The 21,058-nt window shown below is 52.5% G+C and overlaps 1 protein-coding gene across 4 annotated transcripts in view; it reads left to right on the top strand.

Annotated features, from left to right (window-relative positions):
- The window catches only part of CEP57 (centrosomal protein 57), a 1,562,635-nt gene that overhangs the window by 455,436 nt on the left and 1,086,141 nt on the right, over nucleotides 1-21,058 (top strand). For 3 of the 4 annotated variants that reach the window (XM_069639189.1, XM_069639190.1, XM_069639193.1), the window contains exon 3: nucleotides 15,796-15,966. The exons of the other annotated variant lie outside the window; for it this stretch is intronic. In XM_069639189.1, the coding sequence (XP_069495290.1) occupies nucleotides 15,796-15,966 (171 nt within the window). The remainder of the gene's footprint in view (nucleotides 1-15,795; nucleotides 15,967-21,058) is intronic. 4 annotated transcript variants of the gene reach the window in all.

Genomic DNA, 21,058 nt, shown 5'->3' with positions numbered 1-21,058 from the left:
TAAGTCCCCTGACATTCCACGTAATTATTTTAAGGTCCCCCATGGCCCATTAGAGTTCACCTTCCCCTCCCAACAGTGCAGCCCAGATCTCTCTCACATCTCAGTCTACATTGGCTTGTTCCCCGATTCAAACTTCCCTTAACTACAAACACCCCAAACGTCTTTTCCCTTCCCACCTCCCTTCCCTTTCTCAACTCCCCCCCCAACTTCCCTTTGCTCCCCACCCTCCTTCACTCCCCACGGCACACACCCTTTCCCCTTCCTACCCCCAACAAATGCCCAGCTCCATCCCTGGATCTCAGGCCCAACCGCGTCTTGTCCTATCTCGTGGTATCGAGGGGTAGGACCCCGCGGGGCGTCACCAATCTAAAAGTGACCGAACTAAGAGCAATGCTATGGGGTTTCAAGGGTTAACACCCCGGGGCTCCCCTTTGTGTAATTAGAGGTATTTAGTTCAACCGGATCCTGCAAACCAGCACATTCCCAGCCTCACAATCCCTGAGAGCCTTCTTTAATGTTATAATCTAGTCCCAATGTCTCGTGCTATGTCACCCTGGGTGCCACAACAGCATGCTACTTATCTTCTCCGTCACCTGTCTGGATCCCCGATTCTTGCGGGTGGCTCTGCATATCCAGCCAACCCATGGCATCCTCCGGTGAAACAAAAAACAACGTTTTATTCTTGTGGAACACATTCAGTTTGGCTGGATACAACAACATGCATCTATGGCCTGTTTCTCTCAGTCTTCTCTTAACTGCCCCAAAGTTCATTCTGCTGCGTTGTACTTGCAAAGTATAGTCAGGGTATGCCGTTATTTTCACGGGCCCCCTCTCGATCGTCCCCCCTTTTTGGAAGAATTCAAGTATTCTCTCCCTGTCTCAGTAATTTAAAATCTTCACGATCAATGGCCTGGGGAGGCTCCCAGGGGCGGCCTCCTCATCAAAGCCCTATGCGCCCTTTCGACAGCAAACCCCGGGGTCAGTTCCCCTCCGGTTATTTCCTGTAACAAAATGGTCTCCACATATTCCGTTGGGTTAGACCCTTCCATTCCTTCTGGCAATCCAACAATGCGGATGTTGTTTAGTCTAGCGCAACCTTCCGCTTCTTCTGCTCTGTTTTCCAGGTTGCCCACTCGCTGCACAAGGGCATGGAGTTCCGATCTGTGGGCAGCGCATTCCGCTGTATTGGGGGCCATCTCTTTTTCCAAGTTCCTGGTGTGCTCTGCAAGTTTTCTTACATCCTGTCCTAGTAAGTTCACATCTTCCTGGACCGCTCCAACCTTAAGGTCTAGTGCCACTTTCAGTTTGTTCATGGCTAGGCCTAGTTTAATCTTCCAGGCCACTTTCAGGTCCACAATTGCTGCCAGCACCTCTTGGATTGTGTCCGGGGCCTCCTCCGTTGTAGCAGTATTTCTGTCCCTGCTCCTAGCGCCCTCAGTCCCAGGGGATGTCTTGGTGTAAGCCTCCAGCGTGGGCTGTTTGTTCTTTGGTCTGACAACTTTGTTAGACATTGTGCCACGCTCGCAGTATGCGAGTCAGCACAACTGCTTCTTTCGTGCAGGTTTCCGTGGTGTCTGGCTATTTGATGTATAAGGCTTGCTTGGCTGTCTTAAGGTCACTCCTCTCCTGCCCGCTGCTCTCCCAGAGTGGACTGTGTTCTCCCACGTGACCGCCTTTGCTCGGTGTAATTTCTCTAGCCCTTCAGTGGTTGGGTGCTTTCTCAGGCTCCACACCCTATTGCACCGGGACCCCCCGGCACCCACAAACCGTAGGCCTACAGTATCGCCTCCGGCGCCCCTGTTCAGCTCAGTGCCGGCACAAGCTTCCTTTTGCGTGTCCACTAGGGTCCCTCGGTCGTTCCGGGGTGAGCTGCCTTCGCTGTTCTATTCAGCTGGCGGAAGGGTTCCTCAGCACATGGGTTTTATTGGGGGGCGCCCTATATTGTCTCTATGTTCATACAGATATGTGGGAGCCACAGCACACTTGAACAGCCCCAGCACGGTTTGGCCCCGCTTGGTACTCAGGCTACCCTGCACAGGCCTCCCTTCACCAGCTTATACTATGTTGTTGCCTCCCTATCTAATATGCGGCAGGTGATGTTCTGCGCAGGGGCTCGTACTCCTCAGCACCGTCCTTCAGCCAGGGCACGCCGGCTTCCTCACCCTCAGCTCTTGCTTATTCTGGTGACCGCTCCAGGGCAGGTGGGCGTTACGCAATGCTGGGGGCCTGTGTCTGCCGACCCTTATCCAGGCTGTGCGTTCCTCCCAACGTTCTTAGCAAGCTTTCCTCGGGCTCCACAGTCTTAGATTGAGCCCATCATCAAATGTGGTCTCCGTTCCCCACTTCCCTGCACCTCTTCAGCGTGTAGTGGGGATCGTTCTGCTCGCCCAGGACTTTCTCCAGGGCCCGCTCCAGCCAACCTTTTTCGCGGCCTCAGCCCCGGTCCCTCGTGCTCTAAGCTTCTATGCAGGCCGCCGTGTCATGTCCCGCCCCCTCCTGGGCTCCAGCTCAGCAAAGCTGCGGGGGGTGGCGTCTCTTCGCGCGATGCCGCGCACCCAAGTTTGCCGTCCTTCTCCGGCAGCAGCGCCACCGGTAGCCTGCTGTTTAAGCACTCCACAATGTTCGGCCATCACAGGCAGTGCGGCCCGACTCTGCGGCCACGTTTGTCGCGGGCTACTGTGCCCGTGCTTGAATCCAGCTGCGCTATGCACATGTTCGGTGTGCAGGGCGCAACCCCCGCTACACCGATCAGATTATCAGCCGCGGTTCGTAACTACAGGCTCCCACCAGCTGGCTGATCCCCAGTCTGCTTGAGCAAGTCCCTGCAGGCGGCTCAGCGTCGCGGCGGACGCGAGCTCGGTCTCAATAGCAATATCTCCTTGGCGTCACCGTGGTCAGTTTATGACCCTTTGTCTGCTGCCGACCATCTTGTTTGTGTCCGAGGCTCGGACACTTCGTTTTCCGCGGACTGCTGTAGCTCCCTCATCCAATTATTGTTCGTTTCTGTTTAGTGCTCAGTGCGTGCTCCAGTTATTCATGCATCCATGAATATGCTGCCGGCCTGCTTTGTTCCCGGATACTATGTATCTTCTTCAGGATTAATGTCGGATCCTCGGAGGTCCTCCAGAGCACGTCTTTCTACGCGGCCATTAAGCCACGCCCCCCGGTAGTGAGCAAGTCTTTGCCGCGAAAATATCACCCAGCCAGTAGCGACCCCTGCTACTTGACCACGCACCCCACTCCGGAGAGTTTGGTGGTGCAGGCGGCTACGGCCCCAGCAAAGCAGGCGTCGTATCCTACAATCCCTCCTGATAGGGACGACAAGCGTTTTGATTGGCTGGGCAAAGAAAGTGTTTTCAGGGGGTATGGCTTTACAGGCAGCCAACTCCGTGTGTGCCTTGTCACGTTTCACGCACACTCTGTGGAACTGTATTTCGTTAGCGGCATATTCCCGAAGGGGAGGGACGGGATGGTTTTCTTGCTATTGTGCAGGATGGCAAGGATGCCATGTGAGTCCGTTCAATCGGGTCTGGACATGGCAGATTGTGTCACCGTAATACGCATGTTTGCGTGTTTGCGGAAGTCAGGGTTTGCTCCGGATGTGCAAAGCCGGCTCCTCAACATGCCCTTTGATGATGAACATCTTTTTGGCAGCAAGGCTGACGAGAGCCTTGAGAGGTTGCAGACCTCCAAAGCTGTAGCGAAGTCGTTGAGCGCTGCAGTTCGCCAACTTCCGCCTTTTCGTCCTAGGGGACAGCAATGGAGGGGAGGTTCCTTTTGATATTACTCATCCTTTCGTAAATCGAGAGGAGCTGCAAGTCAAAGGGGCCACCGTAGGAGTGCCAGAGGTGGAAAACAGGGTACTCAAGGTCCCAATGCCGCTCGGGCAGTTGCCTCTTTGCCCTCAGACACTGCCGCAGCTGCTTCAGCTCAGTCATGAGGCCATGTCCCATGGTTTGCCGGTTGGGGGGAAGGCTGGCGCAGCATCTTGTAGAGTGGCGTGCCATTACTTCAGATGTGTGGGTTCTGGAGATCATAGCCCACGGCAACTGTCTTCCTTTCCGGCAGAGGCCTCACGACAATCCACCAGGGAATCTCTCTTTGAAGTGTCCGGATCCGCTCTGTGCGCAGGAAATTCAGTCCCTGCTGGAGAACAGCGCCATAGAACTGGTGCCTGTTGCGGAGAGGAACAAGGGATGGTATTCCCCTTATTTTTTTATTTCGAAGAAAGACTGGGGATTGAGACCCATCATGGACTTGCACGGTTCGAACAAGCTCCTCGGGAAGGACAAGTTCAAGATGGTTACTCTTTCTCAAGTCCTCCAGGCCCTTCAACTTCAGGACTGGTTGGTGTCTCTCGACCTCAAGGACGCTTACTTTCATGTGCCGATCCATCCCAAGCACAAGAAGTACCTGAGGTTCGCGGTTGGTGACTCGCACTTTCAGTTTCGGGTCCTGCCGTTTGGATTGACCTCACCAAGCTCATGGTGGTGGTGGCGTATCTCAGGAAAGGGGGGTTTCATGTCTACCCCTACCTGGACGATTGGTTGATCAGGGCGCGCTCTCCGGAGCAAGTCCTGGATCATCTGTCTGTCACCTGCCACTCCCTTCACAGGCTGGGCTTCTCCCTCAACTTGAAGTCCCACTAGACGCCAACCCAGCGGCTCCAGTACATCGGAGCAGTGCTCGACACATCCCTGGGGCAGTGTTTCTCCAGCATGGGGTCTGGCATGGATTCACATGCTCATGAATATTCCCCGTCTTCAGGCTGGGAATCCTCGGTAAAGAAAAAATCAGTATCAGTATCAGTTTCGTTTCTGATCTGTCTTTCTTAGTAGTAACCAATCACTGATCTCTGGGTCATACTGCCCCCAGCCAATGACTGCCCCCTCCCTAAGTCCCGCCTCTGGCAGCCATCCTCAGATTTTTACTGCACGCTCAAGTGTTGGGAGTCCTCGTGTTTAGCTCTCGAGTTTTTTACTGCGTTTTCACGCTTTTTCAGGAGATTTTCTAATTTTTTAGATTTAATCGAGCCTCAAGCTCCACCGTTTCTACTTCCGATAACGGGGACCCGTTTCGTAATTCTTCTACGCCCCTCAAGGGTGAAGTTTTCGTCTAGTCTACACTCCTTGGAGGATTCCGGAAGATCTGCGGCCTACCTCAACAGACATGGCCCAGGACAAACGAAGCTCGACGCCCGGATCCAAGCTGTTCAGGAGCTGCTCTGGATGCGGATTATCTAACGTTTTCAAGGAGGACGAGCATTCGCAATGTCTCTACTGCCTCCATGGGGACAAGACGCACATGGAGAAGGACTGTGCGATCTGCAAGAACCTTTCGGAACGGGCTCAACAAGATCGTCGTTCCCGCCTCGCCTCCTGGCTGGAGAAGGGCACAGCAAGTGAGAAGGCGAAGAAGAAGGTTGAGCAGGCTTCTAAGTCCTTTGAGGGCGCCCCGGCAACGGGGGCCCAACATAAGGCCAAGCACTGCGAGTCCGCGGGCTCCGGGAGTGCCGAAAGGTTGGGCTCTTCGGTTGCCAAGCAGGGCGCTACTTGCCCAGCACGTTTGACCACGAGCCAGTGCTCTGGTTCGGGAAGAGGAAGTCCAAGAACCCGGGTAGGCCGCTGGAGCGGACCCGGTCGATCTCAAAGGGGGAGCGAGGCGTTGACCCTCCCCTCAAGGCGAAGGCCCAGGACGCACCTAAGGTGGTGAGGGCCTTGATCCACCCGGCTAAGGCCTCTATCGAAGTGGTCTCTGCGACCCTGGCGGAGCCGTCTGAGACTACGCCAATGGAAACAGACTCTGGGCCCAGAGTATCCCTGCCGCCGCGGAGGGAATCCTCTTTCCAGCCCACCGCTAAGACCCCTGTGAAGCCCCCGGCTGAAAAAGGGGGGGGGCCGATGGCCGCTACAGACTCGGAATCAGCCTCTGAGGAGGAACTGGTGGACACCGAGAGAGGCCTCAACGAGAGGTTCATAAACCTCAACGAGAGGTTCGAGAAGGTTCGATCCCAGGGGACGGGGTCTGCTGACGTGATCAAAGATAGCGACGAGGAGGACCGGCAGGGCCCAGTGGAATGGCCATCCCGTCTGTCACAGCCATTGCCCGAGCCCCAGGATAGCTCGGCGGCCATTTTGTTGGCAATCCAAACCTTATGTACCGAGATAAGGACGAGATTTCAACGGACCCCGACGGAGGATCCAGAAGCAGGCCCGTCAGGAAACCCTCTGAACAAGCAGAGGAGAGTCCACCCCTCTCCGCCCTTCGTGCCCGCGAGGCCGGTGGACCCCTCATCCCCCTCGCCGGGAGAGGATACGGCGACGGGGACGTACTACGACGACGGCGATGACACAGCAGACATCCCGTCGTCGCGCCCCCCACCCCCGCTGGCGTCCCCAGCCGACAAGGTTGGCTCTTTCCACGCCATGATAACCAGGGCATCCAAGCTCTTCCAGCTCTGCCCTGAAGAACAGAAAAAGGAGGGGTTGCTGTACCAACGACGAGAGGCTAAGAGCAAGACGGTCCTCTCAGTGCCTTTACTCGACATTTGGGACGAGGGGCTTGCTGTCCTCAAGAACCCTGCCGCGACACCCGCCAAGAGGGACAGGTACGAGAAGAAGTACAGAGTCCCCGATGCCGCCCCCTTGTGCCTCAGGGCCCAGCCCACGCTGGACTCTGTCGTCTCGGCAGCGGCTAAGAAGAAGGCAGGGGGCGCAGGGGGCGCGGCGGCTTCAACTTCCACTTCCCCGCCGGACAGCGAGGACAAGAAGTTGGACTCTATGGGACGACGTGTCATCTCGTCGGCGGTGACGACGATTAAGGCGGCCAATGCCTTAGCGATCGTGGCCCGCTACGACAGGGAGCTCTGGTTCAAGATGGCTCCCCTGCTCGATTTCCTGCCTGAAGACAAAAGGGCAGAGGCCCTAGAAATTCTGCAGGAGGGCGAGGTGGCGTCGGATCACGCCATTACGGTGGCAACGGACATTGCCGATACCGGATTTCGCCAACTGGGCAACAGTTTGCCTCCGACGACGAGGATGGCTCAAGGCGACAGACTTTCGTCAGGACGTCCAGACCAGAGTGTTGGAAATGCCGTTCGACGGCAACAACATCTTTGGTAAGGTGGTGGATGAGTCTCTACAGGCCATCAAGACCGACTCGGAGACGGCCCGGGCCCTTGAAGTGCTTCAGCAGCGACGGCCCTTTCGGAGCTCTGGCGGGAGACATGGTGCCTCCAAAGGATCCAGCGGTGGCTCCTCCACCTACCGCCAGGCGGCCCGCTCCTCTTCCCAGGAGGCCTACAGAGGTTGCGGCAAGCAAGGGGGTTCCCGCCGTCGTCGCCAAGGGGGCCAAGGCGGCAAGGTCGCGTCCAAGCAAGACTGACCCGGCCGGGTGGTCAGGCCCCCACCGAAGCACCCCAGTGGGAGGCCGACTGACGAAGTTCGTCAGGGTGTGGGAGTCCATCTCCACCGATCGTTGGGTGTTGGACACCCTGGCCAACAGACACTCACTGGAATTCCTAAAGAAGTGCCCTCGCATTCCTCCCGTGGCCAGGAAGGAGAATCACGTCCCTCAACTGCTGTTGGAGGTAAAGGCGATGCTCAAGAAAGGTGCCATCGAGCTCGTCCCCAGGAGGCTCTGGGGCTCCGGAGTGTACTCAAGGTACTTCCTCGTCAGGAAGAAGACAGGCGGTTGGCGCCCCATCCTAGACCTGCGTTGGTTAAACAAATACATCAAGGCGCAGAAATTCAGGATGGTCACCCTCCAGCACGTACTGGGACATCTGGAGGAAGGCGACTTCCTATCGTCGCTGGACCTGGAGGATGCCTACTTCCACATCCCCATTCTAGAAAGGCACAGGAAGTTCCTCAGGTTCGTGGTTCAAGGACGCCACTACCAATTCAGAGCCCTACCGTTCGGATTAAAGTCGGCACCCAAGGTTTTCACCAAGTGCCTGGCACCAGTGACGGCGCAGCTGCGCCTGCAGGGGATCCACGTCTACCCCTACCTGGATGACTGGCTCATCCAGGCAAGGTCAAGGGAACTCGCCGTCGATCATATGGCGAGGACCGTCCGGTTGCTCACGGAGCTGGGGTTCTCCATCAACTACCCCAAATCCCACCTGGTTCCGTCACAAGTAGCTCTGCTTTAGGGGGCGAAGCTCGATACAGTGGAGCAATTGGCCTCCCCTTCAGAGGAGAGGACAAAAACCATCCTGGGCAAGGTACGGCAACTGTTAGCCACGGACGTGGCCAGGGTGAGGTCCATAAAGTCCATTCTCGGCATGATGTCCTCATGCATCTACCTTGCACCCCTTTGCAGACTTCGGATGCGTCCGCTACAGGAGTTCCTCGACGCCCGCTGGGTTCAGGCGGGGGGCTGCTTCGAGGACAGGATCCCACTCGACGAGGAGTTCAGTCGGGCGATCCTATGGTGGGTCACCCGGGCTCACCTCACGACGGGCACAGACTTTCAAACCCCAGCGTTTCAGGAGACGGTGACTACGGATTCCTCTCTGGAGGGTTGGGGGGCCCACACCGGAGATCTCCACTCAAGAGGCCTTTGGCTCCCGGAGGAGAGGTCTCTTCACATCAACATCTTGGAGCTCCGTGCAGTGTTCTGGGCACTCAAGTCGTTCCTCCCGTCCCTCAAGGACAAGGTCTTGAGGATCTTCACCGACAACACCACCACGATGTTCTACATACGGAAGCAGGGAGGCACCAGATCCCCAGCCCTATCCAAGGAGGCCCAGGATCTGTGGCACTGGGTTGTCGCCCAGGGGATGTTTCTGGTTCCCTTCCACCTGGCAGGAATAAAAAACACCATTGCCGACTCACTCAGCAGGGAGCTGCGCTTGTGCCACGAGTGGGAACTGCGCCAGGATCAAGTGGATCGACTCTTCCAACGATGGGGCAAACCCCAGACCGACCTGTTTGCGATGGCGATGAACTCCAAGTGCCAGAGGTTCGCCAGCAGGTTCCCACAGCCGAGGAGCATGGGCGATGCTTTCTCGTTCCCGTGGGACAGCCTGTTTCTATACGCGTTCCCTCCGTTACCGTTGCTGCTCCGCCTCATCAGCCAGCTCAAGATGTCCAGGTGCAGGATGATCCTCGTTGCACCAGCGTGGCTGAGGCAGATCTGGTTCCCAGACCTTCTGGACTTGTCAACGTCCCCGCCACTCAGGCTGCCGGTGGACGCGGATCTTCTCTCCAGAGAAGGAGGCACCCTTCTACACCACGACCCACAGTCGCTGAACTTGCAGGCCTGGCTCCTGCAGCGCTTGAGTTTGGAGGGTACGATATGCCGGCTGATTGCAGAGAGGTTCTTGCAAATGCCAGGGCATCCTCAACTCAAGTGTTATGGTCATAAGTGGAAGAGGTTCTCTGTCTGGTGCCGTGCACAGAAGATTAACCCTCTGCGGATTACGGCCACTCAAGTGCTGCCGTACTTACTGTCGCTGGCCAAAGCTGGACTGGCTCACGCCTCCATAAAAATGCATCTGACTGTCATCTCCCGATATACCAGGACTACGGGACGAGCGTCCTTGTGGTCTCATCGCCTGGTAAAGGAATTTATGAAGGGACTATTCCGCTCATTCCCGCCGGTGAAGGCTCCTGCCCCGGCGTGGGAACCTAATGTGGTGCTGACCAGGCTCATGGGAGCCCCATTCGAGCATATGCACTCGGTGCCCTTGAAGTTCCTGTCATGGAAGACAGCGTTCCTTGTGGCCATCACCTCTGCACGACGAGTGGGAGAGATTCAGGCCCTATCTTGCAAGCCTCCATACTTGACTTTTCATGACACAAGGGTAGTGCTTAGGACACACCCCTCCTTCATGCCCAAGGTGCCGTCGGACTTCCACCTCAACGAGCCCTTGGTGTTACTAGTTTTCTTCCCGTCGCCTTCGACGCCGGGCGAGAGGACTTTGCACTCGCTGGATGTAGCTAGAGCGCTGAAGTTCTATGTGGACCGCACAAAGTTTTTTCGGAAGACGTCGCAGCTATTCGGGAACTTTGTGGCTGTGAATCAAGGGAAGGCTCTCTCGAAGACTTCCATTTCCAGATGGCTCTCCGGCTGCATCATGCATTGTCACCGGTTGGCAAACCGACCGCTGCCCGGCCGTCCGAGAGCCCATTCGACCAGAGCGATCGCTGCTACCACGGCGTTCCTGTCTGGTGTACCCCTGCTGGACATCTGCAGGGCTGCTACGTGGAGGTCGACGCACACCTTCACAAGATTCTACTGTGTCGATCGGGACTCCAGGGAGGAGTCCAGGGTCGGCCAAGCAGTGCTGCACAACCTGTTCGCTTAAGGTGAGCCTGGTGAGGAGGTAAGAGATGCTTAATGTTGAGTTGTTGTATTGCTTAATGTTGAGCCTGTTGCCACCTCCCGTGGTTGTGCATGTGTATACTGCTATGTATTCTTTTATTCATGAGCATGTGAATCCATGCCAGACCCCATGCTGGAGAAGGAACAAGTTATTTACTTGTAACTGTTGTTCTCCAGCATGGGTCTGGCATGGATTCACATGCGAACCCTCCCGCCTACCCCTCTGCGGCTCTTCACTTGGTCATACTGCCACTTGGCGTGCTACCAAATGTGAGGATGGCTGCCGGAGGCGGGGCTTAGGGAGAGGGCAGTCATTGGCTGGGGGCAGTATGACCCAGAGATCAATGATTGGTTACTACTAAGAAAGACAGATCAGAAACAAAACTGATAAGGATTTTTTCTTTACCGAGGATTCCCAGCCTGACTGGGAATATTCATGAGCATGTGAATCCATGCCAGACCCATGCTGGAGAACAAAAGTTACAGGTAAGTAACTTGTTCCTTCCCTCCCCAGGTGTGGGCTCACCACATTCAGCAGATGGTGCACAAGTTTCAACACGCCCAGAGACTCCCGGCGTTTGAGTTCTTGAGATTGCTTGGCCTCATGGCATCCTGCATTCTTCTGGTGCCAGAGGACAGGTTGCGGATGAGATCTCTGCAATGGGCTCTCAAGCTCCAGTGGTCGCAGTCCTCCGGCAGGATGTCGGACCCCGTTTAGGTGCCGCCCTCGGTCTCCCAGGACCTTCTGTGGTAGGCCGTCGAAGGCAATCTGATGAGGGGGGGGGGCTCCATTTTGGCTGCCCTGGCCGGAGGTGACAATCGTGACGGACGCATCCCTCTAGGGATAGGGAGCTCATGCCAACGAGTTGACAGCGGTCGTTGGTCTCCGTCGGAGTCCAGACTCCATATCAATCTGTTGGAGCTGCGGGCTGTGAGGCTTGCCCTGAAGGCTTTTCTGCCGACTGTACAGGGGAAGAATGTCCTGATTCTGACGGACAACACAGTGGCCATGCACTACCTCAACAAAAAGGGGGGGGCAGGGTCACTTCCTCTGTGCAGGGAGGCGATGCAGCTCTGGTTCTGGGCCCCCCAGCAGGAAATTTCGATCTCAGCAGTTCATCTGGCCGGAGACGACGAGACGGCAGACGCTCTGAGCAGGCAGAGCGCGATCTCTCACGAGTGGGAGCTGGATCAGGAGATTCTCCTAGAGATCTTCGCCCTTTGGGGGACCCCTCAAGTGGATCTGTTCGCCTCCAGTGTGAACTGGAAGTGCGAAAGGTTCTGCTCGCGGAAATTTCCTCCAAAGGGAGCCTTAGGAGATGCGTTCGTGGTGGAGTGGTCCTTCCCACTGCTGTATGCGTTTCCTCCAGTTCCCCGTCATCCCGCAAGTGCTACGGAGGTTCGGTTCCCGGATGATCCTCATTGCTCCGGCATGGGCTCGGAGGACGTGGCACCCGGACCTTCTCGACTTGTCCATCTGCCCTCCACGTCGTCTTCCCTACCGAGACGATCTGCTCTCACGGGAGGGGGGGGTAGGGTTCTCCATCCAGAGGTCAGATCCCTCAACCTTCACGCTTGGCTTCTGAAAGGTTGAGGTATAAGGATTGGGACCAATGGAGGTGTTGCTTTCGGCCAGACGGCTGGCAACAAAGTCCCTGTACCGTTGCCGCTGGAGAAAGTTCTGCGACTGGTGCAAGGTTAAGAATGTGGATCCTTTTTCATGTGGCATTCCTGTGGTTCTGTCTTTTTTGCTTTCGTTAGCCCACAAGGGCCTGCAAGTGGGTACCGTTAAAGGTTACCTGGCGGCGCTGTCCATATTTAAGCGCTCGTCTGAGGAGTGTTCTTATTTCAAAATTCCTTTAATTTCTCAGTTTCTCAAAGGACTCACTAATGTGTTTCCGCCGTCACCTTTCCAGGTGCCAGGTTGGGATTTGAACCTTGTTATAAAATTCCTTATGAGTGCTCCGTTTGAGCCTTTACATTCTTGTCCTTTGAGACTCTTAACCCTTAAAACTGTATTTTTAGTTGCGGTCACTTCCGCTCGCAGAGTGAGTGAGTTGCAGGCACTTTCAGTCAAGCCACCCTTCACTGTGTTTCATAAGGACAGGGTTGTCCTTAGAGTTCATCCTTCCTTTCTTCCGAAGGTGGTGTCAGAATTTCATTTAAGCCATAAGGTTATTCTTCCGGCATTTTATCCTCCTCCACATCCTGTTAAGGAAGAGGAGAGGCTCCATAGGTTGGATCCTAGGAGAGCTTTAAGTTTCTACATTTCACGCATGTCCCGGGTCAGCTCTTTATTGGTTACGCTGGAAGGCGTTTGGGACAAGCTGTTACTAAGCAGACTTTGTCTAGATGGATTGTCTTGGCAATTTCTGAATGTTACCGCTTGGCGGGTAAGGACCCTTCGGTAGGCTTACGGGCCCATTCTACTAGGGGTATGGCTGCCTCTACTGCCCTGCAGAGGGGTGTTCCTATTCGTAACATCTATGAAGCAGCCACATGGGCTTCGGTCCATACAATTGTAAGACACTACTCCCTCGATTCTATCCATGGGCAGGATCTGGCCTTTGGCAAGGCGGTCCTTTATTCTCCAATTTAATTGGGCATTCTAAATTTCTAAATTCGTTTCCCTCCTCCATACGTTGGTACTGCTTTGGGAGTCTGTCATAGATATGGAATACGTCGGAGGACCCAATCCCCTCGAAGTACAAGTTACTTTCTTACCTGGTAATGTTCTTTCGATGGGATGGTCCGACGACGTGTTCAATGTCGGTCCCTCCCTACCTGCCCCGCTACAGAATTTCTTATGCGATTGCAGCTTCCGTTTCGGCAAGGCTTTCTGTGGTCATACTGGCAGAAGATAGGTGCCACACGTTCTGGGAAAAAACTATAACTGAGGCTACGTGCGTCCTACTTATAACATGCAGTGACGTCGGTGAGGACAGCATATCAACGTCATCGACGCAGGACGCAGACGCCGAAAATTTTCCGAAGCAGCACAGCTGTGGTGATTACCTGTCATAGATATGGAATACGTCGTCGGACCATCCCATCGAAAGAACGTTACCAGGTAAGAAAGTAACTTGTTCTTCTCACTAATAGACACTAAACCGTCCAGCCCTCTGCTTTTAAGATTGTATAATGCCTGAGGATTCTCTCCTCCGGAAATGTGTACCTATGCCCAATTTATGCACACCATCGCCTTCTCCTTCTAACCTATGATGATGACAAAGATCTTTGTGATACTAGACAAATCACCCTGTGCTATGACTGACAATCTCCAAGGATGTATGACTACCATTTACTATTGATGCTTGACAACTAGCTGAAACTGAACAGAGAAAATACTGAGGCTCTTGTCACAAACCACTGCCTCTAGCACTAAGCTCCCTCCATCGGTATGTATGTATGTATATGTATTGTATTATAAAGAACTTCCACTTCTTTAGGAGTTAATTTTGCTTACTTCACTTTTGCAGTTCATTTGCTTTATCGTTCCAAACAATGCACCTTTCACAGAGACTTCTGATTGGGCTACTTCCTTTCGCCGGACCACTCCGTTACTCAGTATCGCTGATTTCACAGCTGTCCTTACTTCAAAGTTAATTCACAAGTACCATATTGCCACTTCAGTCTTTAATACACACCGGTCTTCGAGGTCGCTTGCCAACTCACCGGCTGTCTTTCTTTCCTGGTTTTCAATTCACAAGTTAAGGTTAGTACCACAGGCTTGGCCGCCGTTCACCTGGGAGGGTCGCTGGCATCCTTGAAACACAATGCAGCCTTCTGATGTCGAATCTGGCCTTCTCTCTGTGTCTTTCGCGGCCTGTCGGAGGCAACAACCTCCAGTAGGGACCTCCAGTAGGGAGCTCTCAGGGTTTTCAACCCGCTCTCGTGCCTTGGCCCCGGAAGTGCTGCTCGTACTCGTGTTCCGCCTTGCTCAGAGTGTGTCTCTAGGCTCTTCCTTGTATCCGTGGTATCGGGTGTATGCACTTAAAGTCAAGTGCCTGACTTTGCCTGACCCGATTAACGGTACATGTCCAGTACGATGTATGAGAGCTAGTCTTGTTACTCTGTCACCCTCATCCTCGGCCCAGTGTTTGTGTAAAAAGAGGGGTTCTTGGGGCCTCGGAGAATCCTAAAAAATAGGATGTTAGATGAACAAAAAAGGTTGGAATACTGCATCCCACCGTTGGCTGCCTCGCCCCCACTCCCGAAGACCCCTCACCCTGTTGATCCTCCTGCACTGGTCCACCTCCAGAGGCTGGATCCAAAGGCGATGGCCGTGACCTTGTCACCTGAGAGATCCCCAGGGACTAGTGGTTGAGAGACACTCTGGTATCTCACATACCATTCCCATATGCGATGTAACTGCATCTGTTTCACAGGGAAACCGGGAAAGGAAATCGACGTTCCACAGTGAAACAGTAGTGTTGCAGCTTTAAGAACAATTGCATGACTCAATGGTTAGAGTCCATTTGGATGACAAGTGTGAACTTTCTCCCTAGAAGGTAGTACCTTAGATGGACAATTACCCATTTAATGGCAAGGGCCTCTAATTCCAACACAGAGTTGTTCTTCTCACTTGGGAAGCTTTTACGACTAGCGAATAGGATGGGGTGTTCTAATTCCCCGTATATGTTAGCTAACCCATGTACCACACAGATCCTCACTTGCTGCTGCAGTCTCTTAGTGGTTCTTTAGGATTAACTAAAGAACTTTTTCACCAACTGGCCAGGTTTTATGAAGGGGAGCTCGAGACGATGGCTGAGTCAGAGGGCCAATCAAAAAAGCAGCCTGATACTGCATCTGCCCACTATTCTTTGTTAGAAATCTGGGATTCACAATGACCAGGAAATGTGTTAAAGGCTTAAAAATGACCAGAGAATAATTTGAACCCAAATTATTGTCCCACTTTCAAGTAATACACAAAACACACACATTCTCTCTTCGATGAGCAGCCAAAATCTCTGTGCCCCATTTTGTTTGGTAATGTGTCAAAGTAACTGTTGGATGGGCTGTTGAGAGCAAACATTCCATGCCTCTCAGGAAGCTCTGTAACCCCAGCTTCCCTCCAGTGAGTCATTTCAATTCATGACATGTGTGCTGTTAGGGGCAACCACTTGGGTCCCTTGAGTCATAATGGGGCATGAAACTGAAGAAACCCTTTAAAACTTTAGCCATATCTGACTTTGTGGTCATCCTGTCCCATATTAAAATGTATAGGGGCCTAAATAGTCATTTTCTTTTATTGAACAGAACAGGGAGGGAATGGAAAGCAACACAATAGACACATTTCATGTTTCCAACTTTTTAGTGGAGTATGGTATCCATTCCCTCACACAAACTAAGATTATAGTGACATATTCTTAATTTTGTGCTTGCTGTACATAGCATTTTAGAAGTCTACATTTCTTAGTCAAACTCATTTTTATGAAAATGTTATATTTTCTTTTCCCCGGGCAGCTATATTTTCAGCCCTGAAGAATCTACAAGAAAAGATCAGGAATCTTGAGTTGGAACGGATTCAGGCAGAGGAGACCATGAAAAGCTTATCCAAGGAGACACGTGAATACAAAAAATTGATCAACGGTCAAGGGCAGACTTCTCGGACTGATGTTTCAAACAGTAGTCATGGTATGTTTTACAGTTAATCTTTGGGAATCATGTGCAGAAACATGCAGTTTTCCAGTATTGCATCCCTGATGGATTCTTAATGTTTTCCAAGAGAGGATTTGGCAGTAACTCTTTGCTTAATCCCACTTGTGGATACTTCTGACTCCCTGTGTCTGCTATAAGAATATACAGCCGCATCTTATCCTCTCTGTTTTATATATGCTTGTGTACACTGTCCGCGCCCTAATGCTCTTCGGTCCAAGGTGCGCAATACAGATGTAGTAAAGTAAAAGTTGATTTCATAACATTAAATCAGTTTTCAGAGCTCATCTAACACTGTTGCTTTTAGGTCAGAGTTGCATACACCCCTGCAAAAATGGATGTTACCAAGTTAATTCTGCAGAGCTTTGAAGTGTGATGGCTGTGTCCTCCTGCCTACTATATTTAAGCTTTATTTGGCCTATTTTCTGTTTTGTGATCCTCTTTTCCTTTGCCTTCATATATGGATTGACCTTTCCTTAAACTGTTGCTTTTTATCCCATTTTTGTCTGAGGCTTGGCATTGTTCAAATTACCAGTGTAGATCCTGGATTACATTGTGTTTGCGATTCTCATTACCTCATGATGACTACGTCTACCCCCATACACACATAACCTATGTAACTAACCGCTTCCCTCATACACTGAAATTAAAAATGTATCCTATGGTGGACAATTGACACTTTGTATGGTAATTCCCAATAGCCATTGTGTCTGCTGTCCGACGCCTGCACACAAGAGGGAAGGCATTGTGAACAGCCACTCTTGAAGGGCCTACGATATTAGCAACATTTTCAAGAACATGGGTCATAGCTGGTTTCATGCAAACTTTCCAATAATAAACAGCCCTTTTCCTTGTGATGTCTGGCTGACACACATCATGCGAAGAAAGAATCATCACTAGAGCCTGTCCTAAGCATCTTCCAAATGAACCCAGAGCTATGACGAGCTTTTCTACATCAACATTAATAACGTTTTCATGCCTTGGTTCTATGCACTTTCCCACCACGGCAACATATGACCCAGAAACTGCTCACTGGCACTCAACAAATGGACTGTGAGTTAAGATCAGGGTTTTGAGGCTCAACTACACTTCCTACCACAAGGATGAGGATACTAATGGAGGGGTGCCATAGAAAACAGGCTTGCTTGAAGAATGTTAATACGGTATGATTGTGCAGATGTGAGGCTGATGGTCATCCCTGTCTGCACGTTTTCAGTCTGTTTTTAGGTTTTCGTACATAGGGTATCTGCTCTGCTAAATAGGAGAAGCTTTAAAGAAAATGTAATTGAATAGAGCATGCAAGTTTGTTAGCGGAATAGGTTGAGTCCTATTGGCATCATGGGCTTGACTGAGACCACTTTCTTGACTCCCTGCAGTAGGCTTTCACTTACACTATTATGGTCTTGCCAAGGTGTGTTTGCTGCAAGTTGCATTAATTGAATCAGCTGGGCACTATGGTTTAGTGGTGCCTATGCAGCAGAAAGTGTTTCCAGGCGCCACAAGACAAAAAGGGGTCGGGGGTGGACATAGGAGAAAAACAACGGTCGTACTAGGCCTTGTGACATTTGGATCGTGCAAGTGCAATATCAAGAAGTGGTAGGGGAGGGGAGAGATGAGGGACGGGATGGGCTATTGGGTGGGAGCATGGGAAAGTGTTGGTGGGAGGGGGCGTAGGGGGCTGGGCAAGTACTAAGGGGTGCCCAGGTGGGCTAGTGCCAGGGGAGACCAGGGGTAGGGTGATAGTGCAAGAGGGTGGAGGAAACGAGCCTCTGAAGGCTAATCGAGGAAAGGATCGCAAGGGCAAGTGCTAGTAGGAAGGGGTGAGAAAGGGAGACTAGGTGAAGGATGGCCTGACCCTGGTGAGATGCTAAAGGGGCAACAGGCATCCAGTCGTAGTGGCCCGGGGAGACTAGCAGAGGAGGGGGAGTGAGAAGGATGAGAAAAGGAAGGTCTTGAGGAGCTTCCAGAATTTAAGGGGGGCAGGGAGGCCGTTCCAGAGTGAGGCACCTGCCGAAGAAAGCGATCTATCCCTCACTCTCTGCTTGGAGAAACGCCTGATCTGCAGACAATTGGTGTAGAGGAGCAAAGGGCTCTAGCAGGGAGGTATTTACGGAGAGAGAGTTGAATGTAGCGAGATCCCAGACCCCAGAAATCATTGTAGATGACGCAAAGGGTCTTTGGCTGTTTTCACCACCAGTTGGGTGAAGATAGGGTGTGTAAGGAATCACGGGATTCAGTCATTTCTCCGCAGGGGGTAGCCTTTCCCTGTGAGGCTAGGGAGCTGAGCCCACTATGCGATACCCTCCCTAGGGGTCAACGTAAGCCGAACCACACCAGGAGAGACTTCTCCCCTAACCCCTTGGGAAAAAAAACTGCCATTCCAAAGAGGAACTTACTGAATCACTCACCTACAACCCACCATTAACTTCTTCTACCAGAAGATCTGAAGAACAAGGTAATGTTTGTTATTGTGATGTAGAAACATAAAACCAACATGAGAAAGTAATACTGAGAAGAAAGTTGTGCGAGTAATATAGAGTACTCGGGGAAACAGTGAAGAAGGACGTTGACGTTCTGCCGGGGCAGACCCAGCAATGCGTCATAAATCAAGGAGGAGGAGTCTTGCTTGGATCGAGAGAAGCCCGGGAGTTTTGAATCAGCTGTGCAAAGAGAGCTGGGAGAGACCGGGGACTTGCAGCTTCCGAACTTGGAAGGAAGCAGGCGTGCAAAGCCGACACGAGAGAAACCTGAAATGAGAGAAGCTGAGGGAAGAAAGCTTCAGGCCAGTAATTGAAGCCTAGGTGGTGGCAACGCAGAGACCAAAGACAGCTTCACAGCATGGAGGAGTTACACTGCGAGAGAGACTGAGAACCAAGAAGCTGACCTCACAAGCTGAGGAAAGGATCCATTCCTGGCGGCCGGTCCGGTGACGCTAACCCCAAGAGAAGGAGGTAATGGGTAAGGTGGGAAACCCGCTAGGGATACCGAATAGAACAAATGGAAGAAGCATACTCGTCCCAGTGAGGACGTGAAGCTAAGATTACCAATGAAGAGTGGGAAGTTATACAAAAGCACTCCTACTTGTCTCTGTAAAAAAGGAATAACGGAGAAAGCTGAGAATCGTTATTTGAACCCTGATACCTATACTGATAATAAAGGAACAATAGAGAACCAAGAGAAATATTACTAGTGCAGTCATTGGGGCCCCAGTGAGATCAAAGAAGTGCAGACGAGAAGTATTACTGGAACATTCATACTCGTCCCGTATGAGTAAAGAGGTGGAGAGAAGTAAGAATCATTACTGTAACACTCATATTCGTCCCAGTAACAATAAAGAAGTGGTGATAAGTGAGAATCGTTATTTGAACCCTCATACTCGTCCCAGTAACTACCAAGTATTTGAGGAAAGTGACAATCCTTTTGGGACTGTTTCTATCTGGCCCAGCCAGGGTAAACTCTGGACATTGTATAGAGAAAAAGTGGCAAGTGTGATAAACAAGGAGAGAGAGAGAGAGAGAGAAGAATGATGTCAAGGGGGAAACCAAGGTGTCAAGGAGAGGATAGAGGCACTGAAGAGCCCAATTTCCGAACTGTAAGAATTAAAGTAGTTACCAAGAACTACCTACGAATACTCATACATCCCGTCTGCTTTCCTCCATCCTTGTGGGCTTCCCCCATCATGGGGACAATATTGGAACCTTTGGCGGTGAAAAATTTAGCTTCACCTTTAAATTTAGTATAGCACGCAGGGGAGCAGCCTCTGGCGTGGAAACGCCCCACCGAGGCCCTGCCCTCCGGCGCCTCACCTCCGTCCCTTTTTCTGCATGAACAGTGTAGGACCTGGCAGCCAGTTCAGAGACTTTGTTAGCTTTCCGCTCGCACCCTGTTTTTGTTTTTTCAATTTTATTTAACTTCCCTTCGGTGCCTCGCCTCGCCCAGCGTATGTCAACTGCAGGAAGATTCACGAGCCTCCTGTGACCGCTCGTTCCTGGCCTCGGACCCCCATGCACTTTGTGGGCCGACCACTGCTGGGACGTATGTTCGGCCTGCAGCGCTCTCGGTCACAGGGCATTGAAGAATCAGTTGTTGCAGTGGAGGGAGATCTTCCACATTGCTCTTCCTCCCCACCTTAAGGACTTTGTCTCCAGGACCTCTTGTTAAGACAAAGTAGGCCCTCTGTTCAGCATGTCTCAACAGTGCGGCGACTCCCTCCCCATGGTTCAGTTCCTCGGATTCAGATTCTGGCAGGTCCAAGGCCTCTAAGGCTAATGGCTCCTAAGCCGTGGGGCCTGGGATCTCTTCCGGGCGCTCTGGGGACAGGCCTCTGGCAGCAGAGGGGCTCAGGGGCCCTAGCAGGTGGTCCTCCGAAGGGTGATCAAGTTTGTCCTCTTCTTCTACCCCAGGGGGGTAAGGGATCATTGAGTGCTACCTCCAAGCGTCTGTCCTCGCCACGATCCAGCAGGGCTACCGGCACAGGTGCCAACGGCATCCAGCCTACCGGAGCTCGCTCAGAGTTCGTGAGTCGAGGCGTTATGATTACCGGCGTTTGGACAAGGGCTCGTCGCCTAGCCGAGTGATCTCTTAGGCCTCTGCTTCGGGTGCAAGAACCAAGCTGTATCGTCCTGTGTCTGAGGCCTCTCATGGCATACATGTCCTCCCAGCCAGGGCATGGTGCATGGCTTCAAAATGGCAGAGATGCACGCAGCAGAGCCTGCCAGACCGTTGGCCATCGTGGCTCCAGCTCAGGGCCCGCCAGTGTTTTTGCCCATCAAATGGGCTTTGCAAGATGATCCCAGTCCCCTTTATTCTGGAAGCGGCCGCAGATCGGTACAGGCATGTGGTCTCCTCAGAGATACATCTACCCATCACAGCCTTACGGCTACATGCACTAGGCGCCTCAGCGCTTTGACCAGGAGCTGAGGCCCAGCGCCTTGGATGGCCAGGCCCCTAGGCACCCAGCAGCTTGCGAGGACCGCTACTTCGAGCACTTCCTCTTTTCATGCTTTCTCCTCAGATGAAGGGGCTCCTAAAGGATAGAGTGAAGGTCATCCCGCATTTGGCGCCGCCTCAG

The sequence above is a fragment of the Ambystoma mexicanum genome, chromosome 7q (assembly GCF_040938575.1).
Source record: "Ambystoma mexicanum isolate Mex_15411 chromosome 7q, UKY_AmexF1_1, whole genome shotgun sequence".
Classification (NCBI taxonomy): domain Eukaryota; kingdom Metazoa; phylum Chordata; class Amphibia; order Caudata; family Ambystomatidae; genus Ambystoma; species Ambystoma mexicanum.
This window is presented reverse-complemented; position numbering and strand designations above follow the sequence as displayed.